Source organism: Manis pentadactyla, chromosome 19 (genome assembly GCF_030020395.1).
Source record: "Manis pentadactyla isolate mManPen7 chromosome 19, mManPen7.hap1, whole genome shotgun sequence".
NCBI classification, from domain to species: Eukaryota; Metazoa; Chordata; class Mammalia; order Pholidota; family Manidae; genus Manis; species Manis pentadactyla.
The window spans coordinates 18,467,944-18,490,702 of record NC_080037.1 but is presented as its reverse complement, the minus strand read 5'-3'; the positions used below and the strand labels follow the sequence as shown (position 1 = coordinate 18,490,702).

At 40.4% G+C, this 22,759-nt stretch overlaps 1 protein-coding gene across 1 annotated transcript in view; it reads right to left on the bottom strand.

Annotated features, from left to right (window-relative positions):
• Positions 1-22,759, bottom strand: part of USH2A (usherin) — a 722,977-nt gene that overhangs the window by 46,727 nt on the left and 653,491 nt on the right. The window contains exon 61 of the mRNA XM_036931704.2: positions 3,897-4,124. Coding sequence (XP_036787599.2) covers positions 3,897-4,124 — 228 coding nt within the window. The remainder of the gene's footprint in view (positions 1-3,896; positions 4,125-22,759) is intronic.

Genomic DNA, 22,759 nt, shown 5'->3' with positions numbered 1-22,759 from the left:
ATTATAAAACTTAATCATTTGTACCAGGGTGCCGGAGCTGAAAATGTGTGTGTATCTGTGTGTAGGTGCACATACATACGTACATATATGTTATACACACATACAGAAATATAGATACAAACTTGATGGTAGAAGATGGGAAAAAGCACTCTGGTTTTTCATGCAAACCATGGAAAAATTGATTTCTCCTTTGGAGCAAAGTGCTCTTTTGTTCTGGGGAAAACCATCTGAACACAACCACCGTCTAAATGTAGAGCAAGTTTTCAACCCACACTATTCATTGTTCTTTGGAAAAGATGGGAAGGAACTTAACCTGAATGTAGGTGTTTTTGAAAAGTGGTTTTCTATCCTGTTCTGCACCAGCGTGCCTGAGGGATGTGACATATTTTCATAGAGGGTAGTGACTGCCTGCAGTGACATCTCTCAAGAGGGGTTGGGACACATAACCAAATCCCTTGGGAGGTGCATCAAATTTGAAACATTCCCACAAGGGGTTCCTAGGGAAGCTTAACTTAGGATTGTTGATATACTTTAATGTTATTTAAGATTAAATGGCCTAGGCTTTGGGAAATCTATTTATGTTGGACTAGTGTATTGTGGTGTGGTATTCTTGTTGGGGTAGCAGGGCAAGACCATACCCTTGAGAAAAGGCGAATGAAGAATTTTCTGAAGATAGCTTAGATTCCATCAGTATGAAAATCTCTGTGACTCTCTGGCCCCCCTCATAGCCACCTGGAAAATCTCCAACTCTCAACTAGTGTTCAATTTACCTCTCCTTGTGTACCTTAGCTGCTAACTGCATTTGGAGAAAAACAATCAAATATGCTGACTGGTCTCACTTTGAGTTTCTGACCATACATTTTGAACAGGTGATTACCAACTTTTCATCCTTTTCCATCTTCCCATCTGTTTGCTCTCTCATTTTCCAAAGTGAATATTTCCTATCTTCTCCTTTCCCCGCTAACTGCCAACTCCCTCTTCTTTCCCTGGCAGGCAGTTGTTGACATAACCACATATTTGATTGAGGAAATAGAAGCAGGCAGAAAGGAATGTTCTCATGTTATTTATCATCACCGCCATCTCTGCATGAATCTGTACTTACCTGTTGGCCTTCCTTCCTGTTTGCGGTGGGTGAAGGATCTCTACCCCTGTGGAAGCCCATCTGAGCTCTGGGTCCCACTCCTTCATCCTTCCTACAGATTTTGCTCCTGCAATTATTCTCACTATCTCCTGCATCACCAGTTTATTTCCCTTTACTGGCATGCTTTCCATCAGTGTTGCAGTACACTTTACTATCCTTCACTGATTTCTAAATAAAACTTCTTGATGCCCTAGTGACTGCCCCATTTTTCTGCATTTATTTTCACTTACTCTACAAAGAGGTGCTCTCTTCATTCCCTCACTTGCCATTCTCTCCTCAAGCCATCCAACCAGGTTTCCCGTTCACCACTTCATCTATTCCCTCAATAGCTGGTCTCCTCCAGGCCCATGGGTTTAAATATCACCCATCTACTAATAATTTCCAAATACACATATATATCTTAGTGAAGGACTCTCGGGAGAGCTCTGGACTTGTACCCCCAACTGTCTGCTTGTCCTCTCAAACCTACACATCTTACAAGCTTACCTTCCCAGTCAACAGCTCACGCTCCAAATCCAGGAGTCACTGTGAAACATCGCTTTTCCTTCATGTGTTACATCCAGTCTGTTAACAAATCTCATCACTTTGACCTTCTGAATATATCATCAATCCACCTGTATTTCTCTACCTTCACAAATTCCATTCTAATTTAAGCAACCACCAATTCTACCTGAATTATTTCATAGCTTCTAAACTCTACCAGACTTCTCATAGTCCATTTTCTTCATAGCAGCCAGAGTGATTTTGAAAAGCATAAATGTGTTTATGCTATTTCTCTGCCTAAGCCCTTCAGTAACTTTTCATTGCATTTAGAATATATTCCAAACTCCTTATCATTGCCCACAAGGTTGGGCACAATCTGCCTCCTCCTAATCCCTCCAATCTCATTTAGTGTCATCTTTCTCTCCCTCTCAGTGCTTCACCCACACTGGATTTCTTCCCTTCATTTGAATATACCAAGTTCATTCCTGGCTTCAGGCCTTACATTAGCTGTTCTCTTTGTCTGAAACATTTTGCTCTCGTATCTTCACATGACTGACTCTGTCTTGTCATTCAGGGCTCAGATCAAATGTCAACTCAATTCAAATGATCATCCATTCTAAACTAGCCTGAGCAGGCATAATGACATTACTCTGTTTTCTTTATAGCATTCATCACTCTCTGAAATTTCCTTTTGTTTGTGTGCTGGCTTTTCTTTGCATCTTATACCCACCCTCCTTCATGTATCACAAACACATGTAAGGTCAGGGACAGAAGGCATCCTGCTGTCTTGTTCTCTCCCGAATAAAATGCCTGACACTTAATGGAAACTCAACAAATACTTGGTGAAATGAAAATGAAGGTGAAAGGGGTAGATATTGTTGCTGTCGATCATGCTGGGAAGACACAGATGCTGGGACAGGAAACAAACCCTCACAAAGAGGAGTGCTTTGATGGGTGTGAGGCGAGAGACTCATTCCTCTAATGGGAACCTTCAGACTGTGGCTTGGATTTTAAGGCTGTGGACTATGGGTGAAGCCTCCTGTCCCAGAGCAGGGAAAGTATGGCCCTGTCACATGTAGGGAGACTGGCAGAAGCGCCTCACTTCTGCTACTTGTAGCAGGCCTGGAGTGAGGCTGAGACAGTCACCATACCAAGCGGTGAGGCAGCCTATAAGAAGACCCAAAGGATGGACCTGTAAGCTCAAGTTAAAGTTCTAAGTCGAAGTTTTAGGCAATTTCCTGCTGTTGTCCCCCTCATAGGGTTTTCAGGGAATTTTTATGCAAAGTCACAACTTAGACACAACTCTTCCATATGGAACTAAGGCAGGAGTCTTTGGCGCCTTATGAGGAGGTGGTCGGGGAGAGGCAGAGAGCCCAGAGCAGCCGCAGGCTGGGGATTCTGCAGTCCCGGCCCGCAGAAGGCAGCTGATGGGGACCCAGGTGCCTGGGGCTGGAGGGGTCTGGAGGCAGAGCAGTGACAGACTGACAGGTGAGTTGTCACCACCTTTGGGGAAGAATATCAGAAAGGCAGATGAGGCCGACTTTCACGTGGGTAATGGTTCAAAGGGGCAAAATGAGAGTAGATACCCAAAAGCATCAGACAAAGTTATGTGTATGGCAATTTTCCTTAACTTGCAGGCATCCAAATATCATTTCGAATAAAACCTAAAACAAGGTGGCAAAGTCGAACTGAATATAATGGAAATGCCAGCTCATCTGTGCCCACAGAATGGCGAAGCCTGGGATACATGTATGGCATTGGTAAGACTGTTCCCCATGGCTCTGTACAGAGGTCGAGGAGTAAGCAGACATGTGATGCTTCTTACTTTCTGCTTAGAAAGCTCTGTTCAAAGCATAAATTAGGCAAAACTTAAGCAAATAACTGCTCAGGATCATTCAAGAGGCAGTAAGAGTTTAGTTCGGGTGTGACTTCCTGGCTTCAAATCCCAGTACGACGCTTTGCTATGTGGGCTTGGACAGTTATTCAGGCTTTATATGCCGCATGCGGTTTGGTGTACCACCTAGTAGGGTTGATGTGAGGATTAAATGAGATAATCCATGGAGAGCTCTTAGCCCAGTGTTGGGTCCATGGGAAGCATTAGCACATGTGAGCTAGTTTTCTCTGATCTATGATTAAGCGCCTGGAAGAGCTATCAAGGATAATTAAACAGACTGTGAAGGGTGTTTTCCCACAGTGACCTGATGGCATGTCAGGGATCATCTATTTATCTGGAGACCACCAAGCATGATTTCATAGTCCGGGTAGACATTACCTTGATCACACCATTGGTTCTCACGGGCTCCGGCCACTGTAGTAACAATGCCCGGCCTTTCTCTTTCTGTTCTACTGTGAAGTCGCTCAGTCCACTTGGGGAAGATTCTGGGGTCTGAACTAGAGTCCAAGGGCTTGAAACTTCTCCTGCTCGGTTTGTGGCCACAACACCGATGTGATACCTTGTGAATGGTTCTAAACCGAACAGGTGGGCTTGATGGCTTGTTCCCTGTAAGAAGATTAACAGGTTAGTTTTCTTTTAAAAAACTGCTTATAATTATTGGAAGGTCATTTTCTGACCAGGGTACATCAGCAGTGGCAGCACAAATATCACGGCAGAGTTCTGAATTGTTAAGAAAGCAATGTGGTGGTTTTTTTCTTACTCTTGACATCCTGAATATATTGCCTAATGTTGTGTGATTTCAGACACGCACAAAGTGTGGGTCAGGCCATATTTTTACCTTTTCAGAGCTTGTAACCCAAAGGATGTCATATATAACATGAAAAAAATCTGCGATACCTCAAGTCGGTGCTGCGTCTGGCTCGCGATGGAAATCAGTGGTACCAAGTGCATGACAGAGGATGGGACACATTTAAGGACTTGGAGATTTAACCTGAACGATCCTAATTCTCTTTCATTAACCCCCAGTACTAATTGTTTATACATTAGACTCTCCCTACCTCCCCCTTTCATTCTCTTGGTGTGTATTTATATCTCACAAGTGCAATAAAACAAATGCAAGAGAACAGTAGTAACAAGCCAACTGAACTTTAAATGCACAAACACCCTAGAGAAGTCTCCTCTTAATGTAATGTGAAAATATTCTCAGGTGGTAAAAACTCTGTAACAAAAACTATGGAACTAACCCAAAGTAATTATTAGTGAGGCTTTGAGAATTTGGTCTTTCTTGGCTTAAAAGAAAAAAACAAACAAAAACAAAGGAAAGCAGAATTAGTTTTTTTCCTGTTTGGAGAGCAACATCTAACATATTTTGCATAACTAAACTGGAGCTAAGAATCTTAACGTTTTGAAAAGAGCCCAGGTGGTCTTTCCACATGTGGGCTGGATGGGCATGTCTGTTTACAGACAGGAATCATATCTTCAAGGGGACCAGTAATGTGCATATAGGTAACACACACACACACTTTCTGTTGTGTGCCATGACCACCGAATGCGAAACGCCACAAAGAATTTTCACTGGTGTAATCAGATATTTACAATTAATGGTATGTGAGGTCAGCTTTGGCTTATTAGATGTTCAAATGTGACAGAGAGCCTTCATTTGTTCTGTTTTCTTGGTGGACACAGGAGGAGGAATGTGAGGTGGAAGTTATTTCTGAGAGTAGATACCCGAAAGCGTTAGACAAAGTTATGTGTATGGCAATTGTCCTTAACTTGAGGGCATCCAAATATCATTTTGAATAAAATCTAAAACAAGGTGGCAAAGTCAAACTGAATCATTTTCAAGAAAAAAAAAAAAAGAACCAGTGAGATGAAATCCTAATGCACCCTAGAAATAATTCCTGACACTTTTTCTTTACATTCTTGGTTGTCAGTTTCAACTATGTTAATGTTTCTTATTATGTGTTAAACACAACCAGAGAAAACAGAATTTCCTTTACTTATCAAAAGCTCGGGAAGTCAATTTTCCTGCTACGGTGGGTCCCATTACGATACTACATGCTAACCTCTTGAAATCTTTTAATATTTAAACATTTGCGAAGCGACCAGACTCTGAAACAAATTTTACAGAAATACTAATTTCTCTTTTTTTAAATATTAAAAGTTAGATCATAAATATTTAAAACTTATTTCCCCACCACACTGGATTGGTCTTTTAGATAAATACAGCACAGAACTTGACTGGCCATAATGAATATTAAATCTCAGGATGCTACAGGTCCCGATTACAAATATTCTTTTCTGATAAATGATTCCTTTTCTGTGGAAACAGGGCAGACATGGGCAAGATTAATAATGCAAAAAAAGAAAAATGCTTTGTTCAGAATATTCAGTAACAGATACCAACAAAGGCATTAGCTCCAAAGAAAATAGTAATCACCACTAACAGATTATATATAAAAAAGGTAGGCTGTTGGGGAACATTTAGAGATAGCTTTTGTCATAGAAACATGGAAAGCATGTGGGCTATAAAGCAAAAACATATGTATGTTGTCAATAGCAGCACCTGCTCAATTACGGTTTATTTCAGAGCTGAGAATTCCATTCAGCCCCTAGATGGCAATACTATCAAACACTTTTGGTAACATGAGTACTTAATGATTAACAACCGGCATTCAGTCACCCAACACACTCCAGGCAACCATTAAAAAAATAACAAAACTGATTTCATTATAGATTCTTTTAATAAACATTTATAGCTCAGATCCTCAGAAAGCAGAAGTATTCAAAATACTCTGGACTCAAAACCTTTATCATCTAATGTAGAAATACGACCTGCAGATTTCAGGTTGAAGTTCGTGCATGCCTGGCACAGAAATGTTTAGAGGTCTGCTCCTGCAAAAGGTGATTACAACAGTTGTCATGCTTACTTTGGTCTATATCTTGAGAGAAAAAAAATCTATCACATGTTGTACATGGGAAGGAAATGTAGAGGAGAATTTTTGTATCATAAATTTATACTGAGGGCAGGTTCCCATCTTATGTTAATTTGTTATTTCTGAAGAGCTACACCACACACACACACACACACACACACACACACACACACACACACACACAATAAATCTCATTGCTTTTTTGTCAATGATTAGGAAAGACCATATGAAAAAATTGAAGAAAATATTTAGGCGGTAAGACAATCCTCACCAATTTATTCTTCAACATTTTAGGAAATTATTCCCTCCTCAGTGGAATTCTAACACCAAAGTTCACTATTTCAGATAAATCCTGCTGTAAAACTTGGACACAGTTCATTCTGTGAATTGAGTTGTGTCCTGTTAGTTTCTTCAGTTACCTGTTATTTTCCTTAAATTCAGAATATTTGCTTAAGCACCATGGGTCTTAAATGAACTGGGTTAAATCCCTTCCTTTGAGAATGTAACATTCTGTCCCCCTGATGAGTCAAGGTCATCATTAAAACCATTTTCTCCCTTTTTGCTCCTCTGCTCCCCATTTCTTCTTTTCCCCACAGAGATATATCTCCATTTAGTTCCCTCCTTCCTCTCTATTGTCATTATTTGCTCACTTTTTCCCTTCACTCTTCTGTCCTACTGATTCGTCTGAGATATATTTTTGTTATCCCTGACCTCTGGGCTACCAGCTTGCACTGGCTTTCCTTTTGTCCTGCTCCTTTCCATGTCTGCATCCACATAATATTAATACTCTTTATTCTAGACGAATATTAACTTCTTTTGTTAGGCAGCAGATAAGAAGAATGACTCAACAAAGGAAAACTGGAATAGTCCATTCTCCACAATCTAATATTTCCAATGAGACTTAGCCTTTAAAAGAAAAAAAAAAGCTTATATGCATGAGGGTCAGAGTCAGGATACAAATCAGTGCATCCTTTTATGAGACATAAAGACACGACTCTGTGGAACATTCGGCTAGTTGAGGTTGTGCTGGCAATTTGAGTTACATTTTAACCTCTCAACTCTGCTCCTGGGGGCACATGAAACTACTTGGAGTCTTCAGCAGTCTGACAATTTTACACCATCTCCTCTGATTATTTTTGACGACTTGAAGTGCCCCAAAGGTGGCCATGGGGTCAATAGGTTTATGTAGGTTGAAAATGATAAAAAATTACCATTGATCTGTAGCTGTCAATAAAAGGCTGTGTGGGGAGACTCCCTGCACAAATGTTTAAACTGCATAAAGTGACCTAACTTAGTCATCTTTGAGTCTATTGATTTGATGATCCAGCAGTTTCCAGAGCTTTCCCTCTAGTCTTTGTGGTGCGTTTTCACCCAAACCACTTACCTTGGCCCTTAGGAATCTTTTTTACCTTGCTTCTGGTAATGCACCCAAACAGTGATGTATAGGCACTGTTGTTCATCTTTGAAGTATTATGTGTGCTTATTACGTTTTGGAAAAGGTTAATCTTCCTGATCACTATCAACTTCATTCCCAGTCGATGGGGCTTCTTCTCTCTTTTCCCCCTCATACCGGGCTTGTCCTTTTTAAGTGGATGACTTTTGGTTTATAAATCCTACCCTGGCTGCAGGATTCCTTTGCCTCCTTTGTTATCAAGTATGCCAAAAATTTAGGAAATTATTCCCTCCTCAGTGGAATTCTAACACCAAAGTAACACCAAAGTTTGACCAAACTGGGTCAAAAAAGACCCAGAGAATACGTCACATCAAAAGTGTGATTTTTTTTGTGCGCAAAGGAATCTAGATTTAAATATATGTACTCTGTCTTTTTTAGTTGAACCATTTGACTGCTACTTCTTGGTTTTATCCTACATTATTATTTACCTTGCCATAATGATAAAGGAAAGGTTATAGACAAGTTTCTGGTCTAGATGACGAATAAAACACGAGAACTAGGAAAAGCTCTTATTTACCACTTCCTAAAAGTCATGGCTTTGGAAAGATGACATCGAGTCAACTGGCTGACTTTTATACATTTTAAAGCTGAAAGATCAACATAAAATATTTTTCTAAATTTCTGAAAGTCAGATAATTTGAGGCATGGGTTCTGTGGTCTATCTTCCTTTCAATATATAAAGCCAATTTTTGAGATATCCAAAGGTTGATCAGCATATTTATATCTTGCACATATTTTGTAAAAATCAAATCAGTCTTGATACAGAAGTGATCTCTTTATCACCCCTAGCCACATAGCAACCTTGAGTACCTATTTACCTAAACATGAGACTTCCCAGTCTGCCAAATGTTAAATAGAAAATTTCCACTAATTTCACAAGTGTCCTACTTTACCAGTGCCATCTCTGCCGACATGTCTACGAGCAGTGGGACAAAGACCTTTTTGACGACACACACACACACACATGCAGGGTGGCTCCAGAATCAGACTGACTCATAATATCGGAAAGCTAGGAGAAAATACCCTTTAGGTTCACGGTATATTGTTTTTATGGGGACGAAATGTGTGCCATTGTTAAGTGGCATGGCAGTGGTGCCAAAATGATAAGTGGCAACATTTAGAATTGTTGGTCAGCAGCTCCATTCAATTCTTTAAGTGCTTTTGAGCATCTGGTATGTACAAGATTCCCTGAAGTTGCCGTGCAGGATACAAGATGGATAACACAGGCCCCTCACTCTTATAAGTTCAAAATCCAGTAGAGCAGGTCATTCCTGTATATAGGTGCACATGATTCTGCATCTGGCAAGTGCTGTATCTGAGTGCCAAAGAAAGACTGGGGATCCCTGTTAGGAAGGGAGGCGGTGAAGAGTTGGGGAGGCTTAATGAGAGGTGGCATCTGACGTGGTCAGGAAAGATAGAGAGTGTGAGTGGGTGAAAATATGAGAGAGATTGGGAGAAAGAAAGAAGAGGAAAAGATGCAGGAGAGGTGTGGGAAGGGGTGGGCGTTGGATGTATAGCTGGAGTGCAGGAATCGAGGGGAGCAAGGCTGGAAAGAGACTGGTGGCCAGACTGAAGAAAGCTGCGACTATCACCCTAAGAACTGTGGACTACACGTGTCAGGGAACGATGAGTAAACTTGGGCAAAAATTTTAAGAACTAAGTATGTCTAAAAGGGCTTTACAATGCGATTTGAAGAAAAAAAGGAAGGACTTTTAAATTTTGCCCTATTGTGGTGTAGGTCATGGTCAAGGACTGATGAAATTTAAAAAAATCTGTCAAAAATTCATTCATTCATTCATTCATTTAATTATTATTCAGCCAATAAGTATAGATTGCCATATACCAAAGGTAATAGGAGAGTACTTTCTTAGAAATAAGATGTTAGAAATCTTTATTGAATGTTTACTCTATTTCAAAATTTGTAATTATTCTTTAGACTCAAGCGTTTGTCTTTTGATCACATTCAAGGTGGGTATTAGAATAGCTGGACAGAACTGAGGCCAATTATACTGTCTTCGGTCCTGCCCCATTATCAGAATCACAGGGACCCGGTCTGTGTTTTTGGTTGATACTGGGGACAGGTTTCTGGAGGCACCCACGGCCTTGCACCAGTCCCTGTACGTGTCTAACAGCTAAAAGTCAGCTGGAAAAGTTTAGGGATACCATTGACGACTGAAAAATAGAATGAGGCTAATTCAAAGGTACACAAGTGCTGACACATTCCTAGCTCTGGGTTCTAACTGATGTTAAAGGGATTGATTGGCAAGATTTCAAGAAAGTATAAATGCATATCCTCCCTTTAAGTAATATTTATGATATGTATAGGATTATAATCAATTAGTGAGGGGCCATTAGGCATCACAATTGTTCATTTCAAACTAGAATGTTCAGTTCAGAGCATTGTATGCTAGCGTCGTGTGCACTTTTGCACTTCTACTCCCACAAATACCTATATTCAGAAAAGAATGATATGTAAAAAGGGGGGAGTATTTTTTTCCTCTCATTGGAGTACATCATTCATTTTGTAATGGGAGGGGTCAACGCAAAAAAAAAAGATTCAATTCACAGACATTTTCTTTATAGACAAATGGGCTCTATCAATTTAATCTATAAAGCAAAAGCTAGAATTCTTGCAAAATGAACGATGATGGCTCAGTTACCATAAAAACATTGGGGTAAAAAAGAATGGTTTTGAAATGGCTCATTTTTCAAAGGAGAGGAGGGAAAAAAATTAAATTTGTGATAATTAAATTTTAAAGTGGCAAATCAGTCACACTAAATATTAAAAAGCAGTACTTCTGATCTATCAAAATTAAAAATGTGCACACTCTGTGACCCAGTAATTCCACTCTGGCAATCTATTTTATGACAATACTAGTAAAACTCTACTGAAATACATGTAAAAGAATTTCCTTCCAGCTTTAATCTTGTATTTATTCAACCCTTGATTAAACACGCATTTACCGAGGGCTTCCTGTGTACTGAGCACCCCGCTAAGCTCTGAGGACACAGCAGAAAGCAAGGGAGGTGAGACGACTACCCTCCTGAGTTTTATATTGTAATGAGGGAACTATGGGTAATACGTAAGCAGAATGCGAGGAAGAGAGGATGCAAGGTTGTGGTAAATTATAGAAGGAAGAAGCAGAGTGATGAACTAATGCTTGAGTTGAAGTGGGGTGGAAGTGGGAGATTTTGGCTTGGGAAGGGTGGGTAGAGATCGTTGGGGAAGTTCTGTGTAGGGAAGAACACAGAAGAAACCCACCAAGTGAAGAGCCAGGGGAGGACTTTCTGGTAAAAAGAAGAGCTTGGCGTTTTTGCTGACAGAGAGAAGCTAGTGTGAGTGAGGTCTGTGAGAGAGGGAGGGGATGGGTCAGGGAAGGTGAAAGTGATGGGCGGGAGCCAGACGGTGGAAACGCTGTAGCTCAACATAAGAGCTAGAGTCTGATTCTAATTTCAGTGGAAAATTACTGAAGGTCATTATGCAAGGAGTGACATAATTTAATTTAGGTTTTGAAGAGATCATTCTGGCTGCTGTGTGAAGAATACATGTAGGTGGCTGTATTAGCCTACTCAGGCTGCAGTAACAAAATACCATAGGCTTAGAAAGAAAAACATAAATTCTCACAGTTCTGAAGGTTGGAGGTTGCAGATCAAAGTACCATCAGAGTTGGTTTCTGGTGAGGCCTGTCTGCCTCATTGTAGAGAGCTGCCTTCGTGCTGTGCCCTCACATGGCCTCTGTGTGCAGGTGGAGAGAGGGACATCTCTGTGTCTCTTCCTCTTCTTATAAGGATACCAGTCCTACCAGATGAGGGCCCTGCTCTTGCAAACTCGTTTCACCCTAATTACTTCCTGAAAGACCCCATCTCCAAATACAGTCACTTGGGGGTTAGGGGGTTCAACATATGGATTTGGTGGGGGACACAATTCAGTCCATAACAGGGACCAAGAGAAGGAGTGGCTCTTGCACAAGTTTAGTGAAGAATGACAGTGGCTTGGATGAGGGTGGTAATGGCAAAGGCTGAACCAAGTGGATGTAGTTGTATTTTGGAAGTAGAGTCAAAGAATTATGATGGATTGAATGTAGAAGGAAAGGTAAAAGAGAGGAATTAAGACTCGAGCTTTGGCCTTGAGAGAAAGGGTGAATGGTGGTACCATTTAATGAGAGGTGGAAATCTGAGAGAGTACCAGTTTTGGGGAAGGAAGAAATGGTTTGGCCATCTGAAGTCAAGATGCCACACAGACAGATCTATGACTCTCTAGTTCTGAGTAGAGACTGGGTTAGAAATATACATTTGAGAGTCACTGGACATTTCTCCCCAAATCATCTCAAATCCAACTGTCTTCTCAACCTTTCCATTTGTATGTCTCAAATACCTCAAACTTAACAAGTCTCTGTATGATCTCTGGATTTTCCCTTTTGTGTAGTTTCATTATGTAAAACTGGCTGCGGTGGAACTACATATCTCAGGATCCCTTTTTTGCGGCAGCCACTCCGTAAGGTGACTCTCCATGCGAGTTGTGCCTTTGCACAATCCCCCGCCCCTGAGTGTAGGCAGGACCTGTAACTCACTTCCAACCAATGGAAAATGGAAAAGTTCTGGGATGTCAGTCTCATGATTATAGGAGATACTGCCATAGCTGACTGAAAGTGAAGTTCTCCTTTGGATCTTGTGGACGTAAGCTGCCATGTCATGAAAGGCTCTGTGAAAGATCCCTGTGGCAGGGAGGAGTGGGCGGCCTTGAGGATCCAAGGGCCAACAAGTCAGCAAGTAGCTGGGTCCCCAGTCCTACAGACCACAGGAAATGGAATCTGCCACCAATCTGAATGAACTTGAAGGTAAACACTTCCTTGGTCAGGCTTCCAGATGAGAGTGCAACCCAGTAGACACCTTGATTGAAGTCTTGTAAGACCTTGAGCAAAGGACCCAGCTGAGCCTTGCGTAGATTTCTTATCCATGGGAACTCTGACATAACAAGTATGCATTGTTTTTAAGCCATTAAGTTTGTTTTAACTTTTTATGCAGCAGTAGGAAACTAATACACCTTTGCTGTATGGTTCTGGGTTAACCTTGGTGAGATTTGGGGGATGAAAGTAAAGCAGAAGCCATTACTGCCAGAAGTTAACTGAGGTAGGAGATAAATAGGCTACTGAGGTGCAAGTAGGTTTTAGCTTATCGTCATTCTCCTCTGCTCCATATCTGGGTATTCCTTCCAACGGACTCTTTGACAGACAGTGGCTCCAGGTCTACGACCTGACGCTTGGAGTCAGCCTCACAGTGATGGTAACCGGGCTGAGACATAGCTGCCCACAGCCCACTCTGCACGCTGCCTTCTGGCCACCCCACTTAGCTGGCCAGTTTTGCCTGGCTTTTTAGATTGGCTGGGTGGCAACTCCTTTACTCAACCTCTTACTCCTCTTTCTGGAGCTTCACTTTCCCAGCAATTTCCTCTCTTGTGAAGGTTTAGTTTGTACAAGAAACCCCCCAACCCCAAGCCCATAGCGTTCCGTTTCCCCATTTGAAATGGGTCCGATGCACCTACCAAAGCCGCTTCCCAGGCAGTCCTTCCTTTGTCATTTTGTTCAGTTGGTGACAACCCCATCCTTCTAGTTGTTCAGGCCAGAAACTTTGGATTCATCCTCTCTTTCCCTCTGACCTTCATCTCATCATTAGGAAATAGGATTGGATTTATTTCACTTGAAAACACGTCCTGAATCCCACCAGTTCCCACCACCTCCTCTACTATCTGGCCCCAGCCATCCTGCTCCACTTCCACCCCTGCACTAGTCTGCTTAACTGGTCTCCCTATTTTTCACTTTAAACCCTCGCTCTCCACACAGCAGCCAGAGTGATCTTTTGAAACATAAGTGACTTCTCTGCTCAAAACCTCGCAGTAGGTCCATTGTAATGCAGAGCAAGAGCTTGTTCTTCTCACCCACCCTCTCATTTTCCCTCAGATATCATCTCCTCATCTCCTACATTTCTTCTCACATGCAAGACACACACAGTCTTATTCCTGTTTTTCAAAAACATCAAACAAGTGCCTGTTCTGAGGGCCCTGTACTGGCTGTTTCCCCTGCCTGCAACCAGCTCTACCCTCAGGTCTGCACGGCTAACTTCAGCTCATCTGCCCTTTGAGCCACTCCCATTCAAACCTGCCCTCTCCCCTCCACGCATTTGGGAACTACTTTATTTTGATTTCTATGTGTTGCTTTTCCAAAGCACTCTTCACTCATTTCTAGTATGTCACATAATCTATTTATTTATTATTATTATTATTACTATTTATTAACTCTGTATCTTTGTTAGAATGGAGGTTTTCCTGGGTCAGGGACCTCTATCTGTTCCATTCTCTGTTTCATCCCAAGTATCTCTAACAGTTCCTTATATAGAGTAAGCACTCAAAAATATATTTGTGCTATCAGTGACTACAGACAGAACTTAAAATGAAGGGATGGGGTGAAGAAGGGATTATAGAGTGAATCTAAGGAGCAAGTTAGGGAGAACATAGAGTGAGTCTAAGAAGAGAGGGATGAATAAAGGAGACCCTGGGTTAGGTCCAGGAGACTGTCTCAGACCAAGCTCAGTGACAGAAGCAGGGTGAGGGTGAGAAGCACAAGGAGAAGAGGATGAGTCAGTAATGAAAACTAAGAAAAGCCCAACAAAGCAGGGAAAAAAACAGGAGAACACAATTTCATGGAAATGAAATGAGGATAGTTTGCAAAAGGAGGTGTGGTCATCCATGACAAAGATGCTGAAACGTTCAACAAGATGTGCAGAGGAGGATCTTTGGATTCGGTGGCAAGCAGTCCTGATATAAGCCCTTCAGTGCAGTGGTAGGAAGAGAACAACAGATGTGCGGAAAAAGAAAGGCTGTAAAAGAGATCAGGAAAATGGGATGGTAGCTGGAGGGGCCAGTGGGGACACATTTTTTAAAAAAGGAAGATATTAGAGCATTTTTATATAACGGAATGGAATTCTCCAATAAAGAGGGACAGATTGAGATGCAAGACAGGGTTTAATACTTTTAAATATAAGGACTTTGTTCTCACTTTGCTTGTGACCTAGTGTGGTGCTAGCTTTTAAACCTAAATGAATTAATGATTCTTTCCACTGATGCTCAGATATCAGCCAATGAACTTGGAGCTGGCGGTAGGAGCCACAGCAAAGCAATGTTTTATATGAAGAGCTGCCATCCATGTGTATATATATATATATGGTAGTACCTACCCTTTTGAGTTTGTGAACTTTAGTGATTAACTCTTAGAATAGTGCTTGACATGTACTAAACATTTAACAAGCGCTATATTTTATTATTATTCTCCTAAGCATGTAGGAGATGCTTCTACATGAGATATTCAATAAATATTTCTGAAAGGTATGAATGAATAAATAGCAAAGCCTAAAGCAACGAATAAATCACAAGGCGTTTTTGATGCCTAGCCCCCTGGCTTATATGAGAGACTATATAGAGAATGATATTTTGAAAAAGGTAGAGCCTCTTATGAAAGTAAGTACATCTTTCAAGTTAAATTTATAACTATTATCCTTGTAAATGTTTGTCGTGAAGACCTGGTGGGTAATGGGTTGAGTAACCGAACAATTGTACACTAAACAATTGAGTAAACTAAATTATTCCTTAATATTGATTTCAATTTTTTAGTCTTTAAAAGTTTTACACAAACACACACACACACACACACATATACTGGATCATTTAATGAGTACAGTTTTTTGCTTTTATCTATAGGGAGTGCAATATGATACAGTTTTTGTATTCTTAAATACCCTGACATTTGGAGTGGATTGACAAATATCTTTCTCCAATGAAGAATAAATAATACCATTAGGTAGTATAGGGAAATTGCATAGTGACCTTTTCCAGAGGCTGTGGGGTAATAAGATGGCAAATCCTAACTCAGTCCCCATGGATTAGATTATCTTTGGAGACAGGAAAATGTAAACAATTTTATGATGGTAAGTATAAAAGTATACACAAAATGGTCAATTATAGAAAAAGAGAGAAAATTAAACAAATGCACTCACTAATAGATCAGTCAGCTTAAAAATAAAATAGAACAAAGTCCTGAATCAGCCCCTGACTCCAAAATGGCCCAGGACCAGAGAGTTTTACCAGTGAAGTATTTCATTATTGCTTTAAATTAAATCTGTGAGTAACAGAAAACTGGTGTTATGTACAAAGTGTCCCAGAAAACAGATAAAGTGGGCTAGATATCAAATCATTATATGGCATTAAGATAATATCAAAATTGAACAAAAGCTACATTATAGACCCAAATCACTTGAAATTAGAGGAAAAAGTCATATTTGCAAATAGTGTCCAACAGTATATTTGAAAGAGGTATGATTATATAGTATTTAGCCCTTAGAAAAGATGATTTACATATGATCGTCTTAAGAGAATTCATAAAATTCAATACTCATTCACGATAAAGTGAAAATAGAAGAAATGATCCCGAGTCTGGTAAAAGGCACTTGCTAATGTCATATAGAAAATCATGTTTAATGGTAAAGCCTTAGAAATCTTCTCATTAATACCACAATCAAGTAAGACGGGACACTATTCATTATAGTACTACTAAACCTAGGCAATGCCAAGCCGAAAAAAAAGAGAGAGAAGTATGAAGCAGGGATCATTAATACTCACCAAAGAGCCAGTTACTTTTCCACATTCCCCACATCCCCTCAACATAGAAATGGGGTTAAATGACTAATTATTATCAATGGGAAGTGGGGAGAAGGGATGTTTGTTAATCGCTTTCAGTTCTGGATCTCAAAACATCTCACAGGACCTGCAAGCCTCTTTCCCTATTATGGTCTGGCATTACTATAAGAGGGAGAAGGACAGTCAACCCCACCTTCACTGTGCTAAGCACCGATTCTTGGAGTTTTATTTGTTACCACTGCATACCCTATTCTATCCTGAGCAACACAACCTATTTGCATTTGGGAGAATAAGATATATGGTTACTGACTACTTGAACAGCTCAAGGTATCTAAAAATAAATTATCATGGAGTTCAGCTATGTTAGAATCAACCCTGGAAATCAATCATTTTTCAGTACAAAATACAACACACAGTTCTAAAACTTATAATCTATAGTTAAAAAAAATGCTGGGAAATGGTGTAGTCTCTATTGTAGTCAAGAATATTTAGTTATAGGGAGGAGAAACTCGTTTTGCCTGGATTAAGGAGAAAGTGAAAGGCTAGAAGCTAAGCGCGTGACATAAAACTTTGGCTCTTTGAAACTGGAAAACTGTCAGAACTTACAGTTTTCCTTTCTCTCTCTGGAGCTGCATGGTAATACTATCTTGTCTTTTTCTTAACTTGCTTTATTTCCTTACTTATTGCTCAGTTTGGCTACGAGTTCTCAGTGTAAGTAACCTTACGGCATTAGTAGCCATGACCATCCAACCACCATCTCTGTGCATCTTCAGAAAGAGGATCTGAGTGGTTGTCTGGTGGGCAATGGATTTGCCAGCCTTGCATCAGCGGCTGCCCAGGAGGGGTGGGGACAAATAGTAGAGACCCGGGCTCCGAGGTCTCCTTTTTTCAGCATAAATTATAAGTGGTGGCAGATCTCGATGAGAGGATGCAAGGCCATCCTGAAACAAACATTCTCAGCGAAGGTCCTATCTTTGATATTAAATAACAACATGGCTAAGGATTGCTCTCTGTGACTGTCTCTGGAAAGACCTTTCCTTTTGGTGAGGCTGGTCACTGATCTGATTAACATTCTGTCTCTTAGATTTGAGGTGGTCCTACACTTCCAAGGAATGCTTAGCTTATTTAAATCTGAGTGCCATTGAGTCTTCAAGGTCTTTTGAGCTGCTCTATCTTCTGTAATCTCACTTCTGCTCTTACATGGAGGTCCACGTTCTGATTTCAGGTTTTTTTCCCATCCCTGTACACTTAGTTTCAAGGAGAGGAAATCATAGTAGCTTCAGGTAGAAGTAGCTCATATTCTGCCTCCACACTTCCGAGAGCCTTCCAATGTCACTTACCTGCTCCCCTAGGACCTATTTCGTCGCCACTGTCATGTGGAAGAATCCATTTCCAGCTTTTCTAATTTGAAAGTCAGAAGGATGCCACAGTCTGGATACAGTCGGGAAGCACGTGTGGTCGGGACGGCCCGTCCTTATTTGCAAGAACTCCAGATTCGTCCTCGGCTGTGCCCTGCTCTGCCCGTGGTCCTGTACAGCTGTGCTCCAGCCTCATGCCTTGGACGGCCTGGCTACAACCCCTGTCAATGAGGCTTTGCTTTTGCTCATGATTTGCCTTTTGTTCAGAAGGCCCTTCCACGCTGGCAACTCTCGACCCTCCTTAAAAACGCAAATTTAATGTCATCTCCATTTGGAAGAGTTTCTTGACTCCCCAGTTACTTGCTCCTGATTTCTACTATTTACATTGTTCAGGCAAATTTTACATTGCATTAGAGTGATTTATTCACCTGCTGGAAACTCCCCACTAGGTCTTGAACTCTTAGAGGACAGGGACTGGGGGTACAAAATGTGTCTGGCAACATACGGGGGGCTCATTTTTTGGCAAATATCCATTTGCCAAATGGATACATTATCTTTTATTTCAATTTATTAAATTATATGTACTTAAATTTTATTTTATTTCCAATAAATGTTAACTTTTTATTAAATGCATCTCTTACTGGCAATATACTAGCTGTTGATAAAAATAATTATCATGGAATATACCTCATTTCTTTGAATCCAGGATTCCATTTATTTCAAGATACACTGTTATTCTATGTATCCCTAAGAAAAAAAACAAATGCTTCAAGCTGAATGAAGATACAGTGCATTTATATCACTGAATTTGTATTTTATATTTGTGGAAAAACATCTTTAGACTTGTATGGGAATAGTTTTTTTCTATTAAGCTGCTGTTTCTGTGCATACAATGACTTTTCATTTTAATGCCAAATCATAGTGTAATCTTTTTGAAGACATGTTAAGTGGCAATTAAACTCCATGTGTGTGTTACCAACAATGCACATAATTCCACTGAAGTGGCCAGAGAGTGAGTGTGGCATTGATCAAGTTTGTGCAGGCGCGGGGATGGCAAGCATGTGACAACTGCCACCTACAGTGATGGTGAGATTGCTAGGTGCACATGATTTCAGAGATAGAGAAATGTGAAAAACTGTTCTTCATAAAAATCAGTGTGATTTCTGTTGTTTTCCAAATATCCTTCCTGAAGAGAAAAGGTATGGTTAAAAGCCAAAATGTAAATTCTAGTCCATTTACTTTAGCAAAGTGCAGTGACTTGTTCTTGGTGACTACTGTGGGACCGGAAAGCTAAAGCTGGCTACTTAAAGGGCAGGGGCAATCCACTGCCACCCTGGCTCTAGTGGGACTAGCGATGGCACAAAGTGCAAACTAGACCTAGGAGCTCACAGATGATGGTGTGAGGATGGGACAAATGGAGTGCGTTAGATTTTGGCTGTGCACACATAACTGTTCTGAGAGACACATCTGACCACTATGTTCAGTGACTGCTGCTGTGGCTTTCAAAGTCATGCTCAGCATAGGCTCTGTATGCTTTTAACTCTTGCCCTAAAGAGTTTCTCGAAGGGCTATAACAGTGACTGCTTAGTATATGGCAGGCACTTCCCAAGTACTTATTATGTTAAATTGTTTAATCCTTAAAGCAACTTCATGAGACCGACACTGTTATTACTCCCGCTTTTCAGGTAAGGAAATGGATGGATAGTTGAAGCCAATCGCCCATGGTCACACAATCAGAAGGGGCAGAACCAGGTTTGGGTGGAGGCATTCTGACTAAAGAGTCTGCACTTATGATCTTGAAGGTAGGTTGGGGATTGCAGCAAATCCTTCTCACCACCCTGAGTCTTACCACCAGACTTTGGAAAGTGGAAGCCAGCCTACACCATCCCTTGATATAGGCAGCTTTTCACTTCTTCCTTCCAGGAAACCAGGAAAGGCTCCCTCTGCATTTTCATCTAAGCCTGTTTATATTAAGTCCTGCTTTATGGGGAGTCAGGCTGAATGGTAGTCTCAGTGGAAAAGGAGGGATTCATTTTCAAATAAGCACAACTCTAATAGTTTGCCAGTACGTCAGGAAAAGTAGATATTATGAGGCTAAAAAATGATAACATTTGAGGCTAAGAGAAAAGATACTGCAAAGATAAACCACTGAGAAACATCCAAAATTCACTTGTACCAGTTCCAGGTTCCTAAGGGGTTAACTGATACTCAGCAATCAGGACCCAGGTGGTTTCCGCAGATGTTGGTAGCACACTTACGCAGTTGTGGCATGATATTGAGTTGTTGCTTTGAAAACATTTTAATATAATAGGATTCCAATTTTCCCCTTTCTTTGGATTTTTCAGTTAATATTGGAATTAAATTAAAGCATTAAGTCAACCAGCTTAGTGCGAAGCAAATTATGTCAGGTTCAGCATTGAGGGTTTTGTTATGGAATAGCTATTGACTCAAGCTTATTAACTTGTAAATCCTCTAGTTTTAGATTATCATCTATTGATTATCTGCTTTTATTTGACTTTTAAATGGATAAACAAAAAGAAATGATCATGGTTTAGGCATTACACCTTAAGAGAAAATGTACTTAAACTAGGCATACTTAATTAAAAATAAAAACAACTAGTATTTGTTCTGAGAGCTAGAAGTGGTGGTTCTTATTTTCATTTAGGCAAATCAAAGATTATTTTTAATTCTGCATAAGCAATTTTATAGACACTTGGACAAACCAGGAAAATAGTTTGTCTCTGAGAATAGAAAGTATTGAGTTCAGGTGCTTTAATAAAAAAAGCAGTCAACTTAGAATCAGAAAACCTGAGTTCATATTTTGGCTCTGTCACTCAACTAGAAAAACCAGAGGCAGATTACCTACTTTTTCTAAGTCGTGGTTTCTAACATTTAATATCTTTCTTATGGACTTGTGTAAACATTAAGCCAGATGACCTTTCTGAAAGGGGTTGGCTCATATTTGGCACTCAAGAAAAGTACTCTGAATCAGATCTTTGCTAATAGAAGCAGCTAAGGAAACACGGGGGTCTGTTGACTTCAAAGAGCAATTGTTTAAATTCAATTTTATGTTTTGTTTAAAGCCCTCAGTAAAGTACTGAGATTGGTTATTGTCTGAGGGTCAAATCCACAGTCAAATATTTATTTAGCATCTACTTTTTTTCTAGCATGGTGCTAGGCACTAAAGGAAGTAGAAAAGAAGTAGAAAGGATGGAAATCCTGGATTTCAAGTACTGTGATTCATTAAGAATGCAAGACTCACATTCATGACATCATTTTAAAAACACATGGAAATCAGCACTAAAGGTATATACGTAAGAAGTCGTCATGGGCTTAACCAGTCACAGAAGACGCCACAAAAAGGATAGGCTTTAAAAATCAACATGTAGGAAATGTACCAGACACAGGTACAGATAGGACAGAAGAGTAGCATTCTATCATTCAATGAAATACTTAAGCAGTTAAAATAAATCCCTAACTCACAGAACTTTAGAGTCAGAAGGGAATTTGCAGTTAGCGACCCCACTTTCACATCTGAGGCAGAAAGCCCAGAGGACAGCACATAGAGGGGCAGGGACAGGGGGCATTCTCTCAAACACAATAAGAATTAAAGACCAATTTGCAAAAGTTTTATTTAATGTAACTGAGACTCTAAAATCTGCCGATTGAGATATTTAGGAAATGTTTCCATAATGGTTTTATGGAACTGAAGGTAGAAAATTGTTGCCTTGCTATTTAGATTACCAAGAAAAAAAAAAGGAAAAGAGTATAGACCAGTGGCTAAGATGCCTGATAAGATAAAACAGTGATGCTATTACATAATGGAGGTCAGGGAAATATAAGCATGAGCCTGGAAATTCTTGCCCACTTCCCTCCCTGTTTTGGGCCAACTTGTCATGTTAATGGAAGATTGCTGCAAGCTTGTGAAGGCAATACCATCACAAACTCAGATCCTGCAGGGATGAGTTTTCCTGGATCTCAGTAGGCAACTAGCCCCAATTAATTAGGGAGTTAAGAAAAGGAAAGCATACATATTATAGAAATAAATTCTTTGGTCATAGTGTGTCTGCTTTCTGTTGTGTCATGTACACAAATATTCATTCTCTTCTTTAGCCCATTATTGTATATATATGATGTATTGAGGTGGTTACATTTACTATTTAATTTGGTGGGCTGTGGATTATCAAAATGGGATTAGGAGAAAGATTGGGGGCATTATGAAGAACTCCTGGGCTGGAAGATGGATATAGTAATGGGAAGAGATTTATCTCTATTTTGCAATGAATGAATCCTATTCTGGCTTACCTGGATTATGGGTCCATTTTGGAAGAACATATGGGAAGAAATGAAGGATGTTAGATAGCCAGGGGATGAACTGACATTCAAGTAAGACTTCATTGCCAGCATGTGAATGATATAGACCCAAAGAACAGATACAGAAACTGGGAAAATATCTATATCACACAACTGGTCTGATGGTTGAGCCTTATATCCCCAAGCAATGTAGTATGTATCTGTCAAAGGGATGTCAGTGGTTGAACACAACCTTTCAGAATCCTGGACAGAATGTCAGTGCACATGTTTATGGGTCCTGGGAATGAACTGGATCATCCAGGGACCAAACCCAGACTCCTAAAGCCTGGAATCTGATTGTACATCCCATTTCCTGAACTAAGATTCTTAGCCCAGTTAACTGCATGGCTTGTTCCTTTCCTCTTTCAAAGCACTGCTCTAATGTCACCTTCTTGTGAGGGCTTCCCTGGCTTCCCTACACTAATACCACCCTCCCCACTCCCGCTCCAATACCC